At 60.3% G+C, this 13,086-nt stretch overlaps 1 protein-coding gene across 1 annotated transcript; it reads left to right on the forward strand.

The window, feature by feature from the left end:
• The first annotated feature begins 2,560 nt into the window (after window positions 1–2,560).
• Window positions 2,561–3,340, forward strand: LOC126232462 (uncharacterized). The gene has a single exon (XM_049942716.1). The coding sequence runs from the start codon at window positions 2,561–2,563 to the stop codon at window positions 3,338–3,340; it is 780 nt and encodes a 259-aa protein (XP_049798673.1).
• Window positions 3,341–13,086: the final 9,746 nt, after the last annotated feature.

Below are 13,086 nucleotides of genomic sequence, written 5' to 3' on the forward strand. Positions count from 1 at the left end.
CACGCCAGGGGTTACTTTAACGTCTGTAGACGTCTGTCTCTCCATTGATAACAACATGCTGTGTTCCGTCTGCTAACATCTCGTCAATCCAGCCACACAGTTGGTCTGATATTCTGTAGACTCTTACGTCGTTTATCAGGCGACGGTGCGGAGCTGTATCGAACGCCTTCCGGACGTCAACGACAATGGCATCCACCTGGGAGCCTGTATCTCATATTTTCTGGGTCTCATGCGCAAATAAAGCGAGCTGGGGGTCTCACACACGATCGCTGTTTCCGGAATCCAACATGGATTCCTACATAGTAGACTCTGGAGTTTCCACAAACGACATGATACTCGAGCAAACAACATGTTCTACAACACATCGACGTCAGAGATATGGGTCTATGGTTTTTGCGCATCTGCTCGACGACTGGGACTACCTGTGCTCTTTTCCAATCATTTGGAACCCTCCCTTCCTCTCCAGAGACTTGCGGTACACGGCTGTTAGAAGGGGGGCAGGTTGTTTCGCGTACCCTGTGTAGGAATCGCGAATTGGTAATCCCGTCGGGTCCGGCGGACTTTCCCATTCCTCCTTGGACACTTATTTCGATGTCAGCCGGTTTCTCGTTCGTGCGAGCATTTAGAGACGGAACTGCAGTGCGGTCCGTCCTCTGTGAAACAGCTTTGGAAACAGGTGTTTAGGTATTTCACAGCTTTACGCGTGTCATCCTCTGTTTCAATGCCATCACCATGCCGGAGTGTCTGGATATGCTGTTTCGAGCCACTTACTGATTCAACGCAAGACCGGAACGTCCTAGCATTTTCTGTCAACGTCGGTACATAGGGTTTGTTCTACTTTCGAATTCACTGAACGCTTCACGCATAGCCCTCCTTACGCTCACACTTTGGACATCGTTTAGCTTCTGTTTGTCTCGGAGGTTTTGGCTGCGTTTAAACTTTGGGTGAAGCTCTCTTTGCTTTCGCAACAGTTTCCTAACGTTGTTGTTGTAGTATACCACGGTGGGTTTTTTTTCCCATCCCTCACAGTTCGACACTCGGCACGTACCTGTCTAAAAACGCATTTTTACCATTGCCTTGCACTTTCTCCATGAACACTCAACATTGTCAGTGTCGGAACAGGCATTTGCCTTTTCATCTGTCGGGTCGTCTGCAAATCTGCCTTCTATTACTCTTGCTAGCCAAAACAGATAGATACACCGTCCTCCCTGCAACGGCCTTATGATCACTGCGTCCCTGTTCTGCACATACAGAGTCGAAACACGTTCGGGTCTGTTTGTCATCCGTAGGTCCACGATGTTATCTCCACGAGTCGGTTCTCTGTTCATTTTGCTCGAGGTGATTTTCGGACAGTGCACTCAGTATAATGTCACTCGATGCTCTCTGTCCCCCTACCACCCGTCCTGAACATCATCTGAGTGTCCCAGTCTATATCGGGTAAATTGAAATCTCCACCTAAGACCCTAACATGCTGAGGAAAATGTATGTGAAATGTGTTTCCAAAATCCGTCTCTCCGTTGTTCTGCCACTAATGCTGCTGCGTCGGGAGGTCGGTCAAAGGAGCCAATTATTATTAAACCTAGCTCGGTTGTTGGGTGTAACCTCCACCCACAATATTTCACAGGAACCATCCACCTCTACTTCACTACAGGATCAAAACTACTACTCAAACAGCGACGAACACACCACCACCGGTTGCATGCAATCGAGCCTTTCTAAAACACCGTCTGTACCTTTGTGACAATTTCGGCAGAATTTATCCCTGGCGTCAGCCAGCTTTCTGTACCTTATCACGATTGCAGAGCTTCGGTGCTTTCTCTGTCAGCGCTTGCGGTTCCGGTACTGTACCAACGCAGCTTCGACAGTTGACAATTAACAAACGATACCGATTGCTGCTTGGTCCCCGCACCCGTTGAGGCTGCTGTTGCCCCCTTTCTGTACTTGCCCAAGGCCATCTAACCTAACAAAACCGCCCAGCCCACGCCACACAACCCCTGCTACCCGTGTAGCCGCTTGTTGCGTGTAGTGCTCTCCACCTAAGACTATAACATGCCTTCGACATTCGCAGTGTACAACACCTTAGGTTAGGGTTGGCGTCGCTTGGGTTAGGTTAGGTTACGTTAGGTGGACGTGGGTTAGGTTAAGGGTTAAAGTTAGGTTAGGCGTCAAAGTTAGGTTAAGCGTTCGGACGTGAGGCGTCAGGTGGCCGCACCTACCTTACGGCCGGACATCTTAGGTTAGGCTAAGGGCGCCGAGGTCACGTTACGTTCACCTTCGGGCGCCACACGTAGCTGTCACAGGTAGGTAGTAGTTCGGTCGGTCGGTCGTCGGCAAGCCGCAAAAAACTACAGACGACGTCGACAACAAGACCGAGCAGGAGGCAGATATATACCGAGCGCCAAAGAGACCGACCACACACACACACACACACACACACACACAAAACAACAAACACCACCCACCGGCCAAAGGGGCACCAAAAAAACCCACAAAGCCGAGCACCACACGTCGCGACCAGAGGCAACCCGCAACCGCAACGGCGCTTTCCGCACCGGGCCGGATGCACGTACGACAACACCGCTACCCGTACACAAGGCCTCCCATTGCACACAGCCGCTCTGTGTTCAACATCATCAATGGCGCGCCCGCGGCTCGTCGCGGTCGCAGCCATGACGCCGCCGCCACTTTTGCACCAACACATTCACGCACCGCAAAACAGCTCGCCGACCCACCGACACAGCACAGCCGACAAACAAAAACAACCGCGGCGGCGGCAACAAAACAAAACAAACACCTCGCACCAAGCGTCCGACAGAAAACAAACGGACAGGCACACAGGCCTCTGCTAACGACCACGACACAGCGGCACGCTGCCCCTTTCCCGCCACTCTCGATTCACAGCGCACGCGACCCCGTCGTCGACGACGACACGCGACGGGCTCGCTTCCCGCAACCTACACCTTTCCGCCACTACGCACGGCTCCACCCGACGCCCGTCGCAACGGCACTACTGCACGCACTATCACCCCCGCCGCCGCCGCCGCCGCCGCCGCCTCCTCCTCTCTCCCCCTTCCCGTACACAACAACACAGCCAAAAACACACTCACGACCCAAACATAACAACATGGCACGTGCATCGGCGCACACCCCCAACCAGTCACCGTCGACACAACCACACGCAAGGCACGGAAAAACCGGCGTCCTTCCACGTTGCCATCAAAGCAGCACAAACAACCACACAGGAGGAACCACCAACAACTGCCGGCCGGCCGGCAACCACCAAACGCACATTCCCGCTCGCCACCACACACCTCTCGGCAGCCGTTTCGCAAAGACATGACATGACATGACGCGACATCATCGCATCACGGGCGACGCACGCACACCGACCCACTTTCCCGCCCGTCTCTCTCTCTCTTTTTCTTCCGACGCCTTCGGCCGAGCACACACGTACGTGGCACAACGCCCAACACAGTCACACACAGTCGACAGGCGCACGCCCAGGCACGCAACGACGCAGCGCAGCAAAGGCGCCCGCGACACATACCTCCTCTCCCGTCTCGCCGCCGACCGCCAGCCAGCCACTCGCAATGTGCACTGGCCAACCGGACACACGTCCACCGCGCCGCCTCCGACCACCCGCCAGGGGGCGCTCACGTCCGCGACAACAGCGCGGCCCGCCGCCGGGCGGGCCCAGCCCGGCCCAGGCGGCGCGCGCTGCTCTGCACTCGGCGCGCCGCGCCACACATCCTGCTGCAGACCGGGCTCGTCTCTCTGTACGCGTCTGCGTCTGCCCGCATCTCATCTTCCTGCGCATCAACACAAACGAGGCCACGTGAGCAAACCCCCGTCACAACGCCACATCACGCACTGCCTTGTCGACCGCCTAAATAAATGCACTCACCCACCAGCCATCCGCTTCGTCCTCTTCTTGCTTACTCGTTGTTCGTCGTTGTTGCTGCTGCACCAGCACCAGCACCAGCACCGGCGGCGGCGGCGGCGGCGGCGGCGGCGGCGGCGGCGGCGGCGGCGGCGGCGGCGGCAGCGGCAGCGGCAGCGCACACAGCCCCCAGCCGGCCGCATCCGAGGGGGCCCCGCCGCCAGCGTCGCCTCCTTGGGCACAGGTGCGGTGCTGTGGCCGCCCATCCAACCGCATTTGCTGGCCGTCCCAGCCGCCAGGCAGGCGTTCCCACTGCCGCGCACCGCCTCTGCTGCAGAAGACGAACAAACGAAACGTACAAACATACACGCACCCGAAGCGTGGCCACACACGGACGGGACCGACAGGCTCCAAGGCGACCAAACGATGGAAAAACAAACACAAAAACAAAAGACACGCGAGCGAGCGAGCAAGCACGCAGTCGCCTCGCCTCTGTCCTCCCGCCCCCGCCCTTCTCCCCACCACATGCCCACAAACACCACCGCCTGCCCGCATCTCCACATTCGCCCCCTCCATTTGTTCCCTTGCGTTCGTTCCTTCCTTCCTTCCATGTGTCTGCGTGCGCGGCGCCTCTCCAACATCCGCCGTCCGTCCGTCCCGTTTTCGCCGTACCACACGCCACCGTCGGCGCCGCCTCGCCTCCTCCCAGTCCACCACCGCCGCCGCCCCTGTCCGCCCCGCACACCACCATACACCGCTGCTTGTCCCGGCCGTTGCCACCAAAGGCGCCAGCCGCAAACCGCGCCAAACGCCGCAGCGCGCGTGCGTCCTTCCTTCTTGCTTGCTTCTCCGTGCCGACGCTGCCTCTATTCCCGCACCCATTCGGCCGACAAGCACTGGCGTCGACGACACAGCCGTTGGGCTCCGGCACTGCGCGTACCGGAGTTACACGCGCACCCCCCCTCGCGAACGCACGACTCATTCTCTTTGTTGTTTCTCCTCTTTCTTACGTCTTCGTTTCTTGTTTGTTTGTTTGTTTGTTTTTTTTTTTTTCCTCCCACCGCCGCATGTGACACAATGGCCTCCCTCCCCCTTTCGTTCGTTGTCGCCGCTTTGTTTCTCTTTCTCATTGGTGCACGTCCGACGCGCTCCATTTCCACCACACCACGGCCATCGGCCTCCTCAACGGGCAGGCGCAGTGTGCCATTCTCCGGCGCACAAGCACACCGCGCGGCTCGCTCTCCTCGCCCCCACGCCACGCCACGCCACGCAGCACAAATGATGCTGTCTCGCAACACGACACACGGTGCGCACACCCCCGACCACGCGGCTCTTAAAAGGCATGGCACCGGCGACATGCGCCGCCCCGGCCCGCATCCGTCGTCTCACGTTCACTGCCGGCCGCGTCTGAGGCTACAACCGCACCACAACAACGGTCCCCTCCCGGCAACACATTTGTTGCACAAACACAACCGCCGAGCGCAGCGCGAGCCACCCACACGCGCCCTCCCCGTCTTTAAAAGCCTCCGCGTCTCCTTTCTCCTTTCGCGCCCCTCCCATCTCCCGAATATGCCAGCAGCGGTGCCACTACCGCGAAACGGACACGCCTTCCGGGCCACATGCAAGGGCACGCCCACCACCAACTACTGCCATATTCGCGGACGCAGTTAGGCAACACGCAACGCACTCTCCACCTACTTTCTCTCTCTCGTCCATTCTCTTTAAAACACACGAACCAACCAACCACGGCTAACACACTTTTTCGCGACACCTTTGACTGCGTTATCTTGACCGTGACGGCAGCTATCGACCTTCCAATTCCCCACTAAACACACACACACCCCTACATACACACCCTTCGCTACACCGGACAACAACAGCGTACACAACAGGAGGGCACACGAAACGGCAGGCAAGGGCAACGCATTCTCATAGATTCCTCCTCCGAGCCATGTCGGCGAACGTTTCATCCGGGAAGGCAATGCAATTCAGCCGTCACCACGGCCGACACCTGCAGCCGCGCCGTAAACGCCTTTCAGTGCGGCTGCAATGCACGGGAACGTTCCGTTGCTATAGACAGCGCCTCTCCGTTTTTCCCTGCTTCGTTTTCCGGTGATTGCTTCTCCATTTTGTTTGTTTTATTACTTTCCGTTCCCCTCCTCCACCATTGTTTCCGTCCCCAACAGTTTTGCTCATTCCACACGTTCTGCCCAGACACGACACTCGACCGATCAAAGGTCAGCCTTTCGTCACCGTTCGCGGCGCCGACGGTGCCACAGTGCGACTGGTGTGAACACCGACACGTTGCCATGACGCCGGTGTACCGCGCCGATATTGACAGTTACTCAGAGCCGCCGGATCGGATCACATCACCGACACACCTGCCATTTCACACCGGGGGACACAGACCAACGAAACGCGTGTACGCCCATAACAACAAACAACGACCGTCGTCGTCTAGCCTCACGCTTACTGTACTCAACCGAACACACGTGCACCGTGAATGACGTGCGTGCGCACAACAGTCCAATCAATCATCAGCAGAAACGGCTATCATCAAATCAAGGGCCAAATAGGTACACCACCGTGCGTGTCGCCTACCCCACCCGCCCGTACATTTCTTGGCGACTTCGTAATGGATGATAGTACGACACGTCCATTTAAAACGTCACCAACACACACACACCAACGCGCCGTACAGCAAAGGGAATAGTCGACGGCAACACAACATTTCACCCTCGCCATCATGTATGATGTGACAACAGACGGCCGTAACGGTGACATCCAACAATCAATCAATCGCGAGGACTTTCAATTGCAGTCACGTGACTAACCGGGCAGACGGAGACAAAGACATGAATCAGCGCCACAGACAGCACCAACACCTCCTATCGATCTATCTGTGTGTCGACAAACAACCACGCCAAGACTCGTGCACGCATTCCACGTCACACCGGCGGCAACCAAACCCTCGCGGCCGTACCCCAGTAACCACAACCACAACCACATTCGAGACCACACCACCACGGCACAGCAGCACCACCAGCTGCCTCGCAACCAACCAAACCGGGTAGCTATGCCGCCCCTCTCACTCACTCACTCACTCACACACACACAAACAATTCCGCTCTTCCCGCAAAGGCAATTTGGTGGCCCTGAAAAGGGCCGTTTTGCCGCTCTCGCAACGGAGGGAGCTTCCTTCCTTCCTTCCTTCCTTCCTTCCTTCCTTCCTTCCTTCCTTCCAAGAGCCGAAGTAACAACCTCCTCCTTACTTGGAGCTCGTGTACTTGGTCACCGCCTTCGTGCCCTCGCTCACGGCGTGCTTGGCCAGCTCGCCAGGCAGCAAGAGCCGCACAGCCGTCTGGATCTCGCGGGACGTGATGGTCGAGCGCTTGTTGTAGTGCGCCAGGCGAGACGCCTCGGCCGCAATGCGCTCGAAAATGTCGTTCACGAAGCTGTTCATGATGCTCATCGCCTTCGACGAGATGCCCGTGTCGGGGTGCACCTGCTTCAGCACCTTGTAGATGTAGATGGCATAGCTCTCCTTCCTCTTGCGCTTCTTCTTCTTGTCGCCCTTCGAAATGTTCTTCTGCGCCTTGCCGGCCTTCTTGGCGGCCTTCCCGCTAGTCTTGGGCGGCATCTCGAACGTACAACAACAGGCAGCAAGCGCTCCGCTCTAGTCAGCGTCTCCCCACACAGTGGCACCCGCCGCTACCGCAACACCGCACCTTTACCAGCTCGCCCTGTTGCGGCCGCCGACCAATGGGGCGCGCGCGCAACCGGCCGCCGCACCCGAGCCCATAAAGGGACCCCCACCCCGCCGCCGCCGGCACACGCACGCACTCCGCTGCTCGACTCGCTGCGGCTCGCACCGTTACGGTTACGTGTTTAGCGCTTACGCCACTAGCCAAACGCCATGTCCGGACGCGGAAAGGGAGGCAAAGTCAAGGGCAAGTCAAAGTCCCGCTCAAGCAGGGCTGGGCTCCAGTTCCCGGTCGGCAGAATCCACCGCCTCCTGCGCAAGGGAAACTACGCCGAGCGCGTCGGCGCCGGGGCGCCCGTCTACCTCGCCGCCGTCATGGAGTACCTCGCGGCTGAGGTGCTCGAGCTGGCCGGAAACGCGGCCCGCGACAACAAGAAGACGCGCATCATCCCGCGCCACCTGCAGCTCGCCATCCGCAACGACGAGGAGCTCAACAAGCTCTTGTCGGGCGTCACCATCGCACAGGGTGGTGTCCTGCCCAACATCCAGGCCGTCCTGCTGCCAAAGAAGACCGAGAAGAAGGCCTAAACAGGGACCGCGGCGCTGCGCTTGCGTGCTCCCTGCACGCAAACGCAAACGCGCCTTTGCCTTGCCGGCTCGCCTCACAACAATCGGCCCTTTTCAGGGCCACCACACAAACCTACGTCCAAAGCAAAGTTTCCGTCGTCCTCGCCGCACTTTACAACAACGTCCACAGCGCCGGCGCACGTCCGCCATCTTGTCCACAGCCCGTGTGGCCGAACACACACACATTTTTTCTGCACCCCTCCACGCACGCACAGTCGCGTTCCAAACAACGACAACGACATCAATACACCAATAATGTGATGTGATCATTGTTAATATGTTCATAATTAAAAGAGCGCGTAACGGCCCGACGACGGACGACACGCGGGCCGCCGCGCGCGCTCTCCAAACACACAGGCACAGGACAAACCAAACCAAACCAAACAGCTGATCCGATCGATGATCCGGCCCGCGCCACAAACAAACCACGCACACACCGGACTCAGCCGCGCCCTCCCGCATCCATCATCACACACGTCACGTCGAAACTCCAAACGGAACGCACGCACGCAAAGCAACAGAGGCGCACAACAACAACAACAACAACAACAAACACACACACACAGAGGCAGGCAGGCAACACAGACCCTTTCGCACTTTTCAATTTCCGAACAGTGTGGTGGCCCTGAAAAGGGCCGTTTTTCGTCTCTCCCACCAAGCACGGGCAACGGCACGGCCGCGGGAAGGCCACAGCACAGCACACCGGCTGCCTGCCTAACCGCCGAAACCGTACAGGGTGCGCCCCTGCCTCTTCAGGGCGTACACCACGTCCATGGCCGTCACAGTCTTGCGCTTGGCGTGCTCAGTGTACGTCACCGCGTCGCGGATCACGTTCTCCAGGAACACCTTCAGCACTCCGCGGGTCTCCTCGTAGATCAGACCAGAGATGCGCTTCACGCCGCCCCTGCGAGCCAGGCGGCGGATGGCGGGCTTCGTGATGCCCTGGATGTTGTCGCGCAACACCTTGCGGTGCCGCTTGGCGCCACCCTTGCCCAGCCCCTTTCCTCCCTTGCCGCGGCCTGTCATTCTTCCTCCTCCTCAAGCAACAAAAAAAGCACAAGCGGCAGCTCCTCACCCGGCGCTAGCGAGTCGGCTACGGTGCGCCGTGAGCTTCGCTTCGCTTGTAAATCACGGACCTCCTCAGTCCGGAGATGGTGGAGGCTAAGCAGCAGTGCTGCTGTTCCTCCTTGATTCCTCTGTTGTTGTATTTGTGGCCTCTCGTTGGAATCGGCCTCGGCTACCCCGCTGAGTTTAGACTAGCGAAGTAGTTGTGCATTGGTATGTCTTCTGGAGCAGGCTGACGCCTGCCGGAGCGCCACTCCTCCTTCACCCACTTCTCTGTGACCCGGGTGATGTGTTCCCAGTCCGAAGGGGTGAAGATGGGGCGGCTGTTGAGCAATTTCAGCTCCTTCCTGGTTACGGCCTCATGCAAGATGCAACGCATGTGTTTGAGGTCACACGGTTGGTGAGGCGGTGGTGGCTTCGCGGGCGCCGGCGTGAAGGGGTATGGGTTGTCCCCGTGAGGGTACGACCCGTCCTTCAGCGACGCCACGATCTTCTTGAGGAAAGGCTGCACGCTCCGCTCGTCTGGGAGCGGGAGGGGCAGCTCTTCGTCTGTTACCGCTTCTTCGGGTTGCGAAGAAGTGGTCTTCGTCCTGTGGGGTGGAGTGACTGGACGGGAGAACTGGTATGTCCCGTTATGAAGAGACGCGAACACCTGCAGCACAGGGTCCAAGCTGAGGTCCGTACTGAGCGGCCGGCCTTCTGTCTCCGCCGCGGCAGCTGGGGGTGTCTCCGTGTGCGTCTCCTCGTCGTGAGCCCGCGGCTCGACCTCCCCGTCAGGAGGGAGAGCAGGCTGCACCACTTCGATCTCCATGGGTGCCTCCGCGCCGCCCGTCACATCTACTGGCGGCTCGGGTGGCACCGTCTGGGTGGAGGCGTCGACCCCCGTTGGCCGACTCGCAGTGATGTTTGGCGTCTTCCTGAGGACCCGCAGCTCCTCACGCAGCTGTTGCAGCTGGCGGTGAACAGCCACGAGTTCCTCCCTCGTGGCGGCCCTCTCGGCCGCAAGGGCCGTGTGGAAGGCGGCCAGTGCGTCGTCGGTGGTGGCTTCGCGACGGCACGGTGCGCCACCCCCGCGGGAACGGGGGGGCGGGACGTCCGTCTCGACGCCAGGCACCTCTGCTGGGCGTGGGGCGGCCATCTTGTGTCTGTAGCCCCGCACGTAGGCGCAGCTGCGCGAGTTTGCGGCGTGGGCACCGCCGCAATTCACGCACTTGGCAGCCGCGTCGCGAGGCTTGGTGCAGTCGCGTGTGTCGTGTGCCTCAGCACACTTCAGACACGCTGGAGTGCCCCTGCACGCTTTCGCCATGTGCCCCATCTTCTGGCACTTGAAGCATTGCTGCTCCGTGCGCTGCCTCTTCTTGTGGCGGCGGCTGCGACCGCGGTCCTTCCCGATCGCATCGACCAGGAGTTCGATCGCGGCCGCAATCTTGCTGCCCTTTCTGCGTCCAGCCATGTTCGCCTGCGTGTGGAGGTGCGTGCGCGCCGGCTTCTTCTGCTGCCACCTGTACAGCGTGTCCGTGCGCTCCGTCCGCAGTCTCCAGCGTCCGCCGAGCGAGTGGTGCGCCGTGAGCGCGCGCCGCCCCCCTATATAGACTCTGGCCCGCCCTCCCCCCACCACGCGCACCGAGGGCATATAAGCGCAGCACGGGCCCGCGCGGGCCCGTTGTCAAGGCAGCACCGGACGCTTCGCTACCGCACGCACCGCTAACCGCTATGGCCCGCACAAAGCAAACGGCCCGCAAGTCCACCGGCGGAAAGGCGCCGCGCAAACAGCTCGCCACCAAGGCGGCGAGGAAGAGCGCGCCCGCCACCGGCGGCGTCAAGAAGCCCCACCGCTACAGGCCGGGCACCGTCGCCCTGCGAGAAATCAGGCGCTACCAGAAGAGCACAGAGCTGCTCATCCGCAAGCTGCCGTTCCAGCGCCTAGTGCGCGAGATCGCCCAGGACTTCAAGACCGACCTGCGCTTCCAGAGCTCCGCAGTCATGGCCCTGCAGGAGGCCAGCGAGGCCTACCTCGTCGGCCTCTTCGAAGACACCAACCTGTGCGCAATCCACGCCAAGCGCGTCACCATCATGCCCAAGGACATCCAGCTCGCGCGCCGCATCCGCGGCGAGCGCGCCTAAACCGCTTAGCCGCGGCACGGCACCGCACGCGCGCAACACAAAAAAAACGGCCCTTTTCAGGGCCACTAACATCTCTCCGTCGCGAGCAAAACTTTTGTCGGTCTTGCCGCCCAGCCTCTCTCTCTAGCCCCGTTAAAACAACCACCACAATTCCCCACCCTCCCTCCCGTACACAGCCGCTCTCGCCAACAATCACAATCGACGTCATCCCACCCCACCCCTTCAAATACACACAAACAAACAGCCGGACGACGTCACCACGGGTGGCTGGCCGCCGCCGTCTCCGAGGCGCCACCGCGCCTTCCCAATTCCCGCCCCGCCGGCCACTTCCACGTCTCAACGTCCCCGTCCCCCTTTCACACAGAGAGGACACACACATAACAAACAAGACGCGCCATCCGCAAAGCAAGCAAACAAACAGAGTCTCCAGAAACATGAGAAACCAACCGTCGGCCGCCGCACAAAATACAAAACACAAAACAAAACGGCCACAACCGCTCCGCTACCGCGCGCCGCCGCCTACCGCCACCGGCCCCACAATCCAACCACCACGGCACGCACACAGTACCCACAAGGGTCATACAGAAACGCCACACAAACACCAACCAACCCCACACACACACACACACACACACACACACACCCCGGCGCATGCACGCACGGCCACCCAAACAAGACAACACAACGCGCCAAGCACGACAATCAACGCCTTCCCGACGTCCTCTGATGGCCCTGAGAAGGGCCGTTTTGGGCCGCGCGCAGCCGTGCCATCGCGCGCCACTAGACGACGCGGGGGAGGGGGGTGGGGGACGACGGGGTCAAGCGCCAGCCCTTCCCTTCCTTCCCCTTTCCTTTCTTTACTTTAACTTCACTTCTTCTTCTTGGGCGAAGCCTTCGCCTTAGACGGCGTCGTCGCCTTCTTCGGGCGCGGCGCCTTCGGCTTCTTCGTCGGAACCTTCGCGGCCTTCTTCGCCTTCGACGGCGACTTGGCCTTGGCCGGCTTGGCCGCAGCCGCCTTCTTCGCACCCGCGGGAGCCGCCGACGCCGCAGACGCCTTCTTGGCGGCGCCCGCCTTCCGACCGGTCGCCGCCTTCACGCCACCAGCCTTCTTTGCGCCGGCCGCACGGGCGCCCTTCTTCTCCTTGCTGGCCGGAGCGGCGCGCTTCTTCTTCGCACCGCCGGCACGGGCCTTGCCGCCCTCGGCCGCCCCGCCGCCGGCGCCGGCAAGCTTGAAAGAGCCGGACGCGCCCTTCCCCTTCGTCTGCACCAGCTCGCCAGCCACGACGGCCGACTTGAGGTACTTCTTGATAAAGGGCGCCAGCTTCTCCGCGTCCAGCTTGTAGTGCGCGGCAATGTACTTCTTGATCGCCTGCAGCGACGAGCCGCCGCGCTCCTTCAGACTCTTGATGGCGGCCGTCACCATCTCAGAGGTGCGCGGGTGCGCAGGCTTGGCGCGCGGCTTCTTCGCAGACGCCGCAGACTTGGCCTTCTTCGTCGTGCCGGTGGCGGCGGGTGCCGCAGCAGTCTCGTTCGTAGCCGCCTGATCTGCCATTATTTCGACGACGCGCGTACACACACGAGAGCGAGAGCGAGAGCGGCAGGCGGCAAGCACGGCGGCAGAGAATAGCCGCCGCGCCGCCAGGCCCAGCCAGTGTCGCGGGCGGGCGCGGACGGCCGAGAGAGCGGC

The sequence above is a fragment of the Schistocerca nitens genome, unplaced genomic scaffold, assembly GCF_023898315.1.
Source record: "Schistocerca nitens isolate TAMUIC-IGC-003100 unplaced genomic scaffold, iqSchNite1.1 HiC_scaffold_517, whole genome shotgun sequence".
NCBI lineage: Eukaryota > Metazoa > Arthropoda > Insecta > Orthoptera > Acrididae > Schistocerca > Schistocerca nitens.

Excerpts from the sequence above, each read along its gene's own strand:
- LOC126232462 (XM_049942716.1), top strand. The coding sequence starts at position 2,561 with ATGCACGTACGACAACACCGCTACCCGTACACAAGGCCTCCCATTGCA.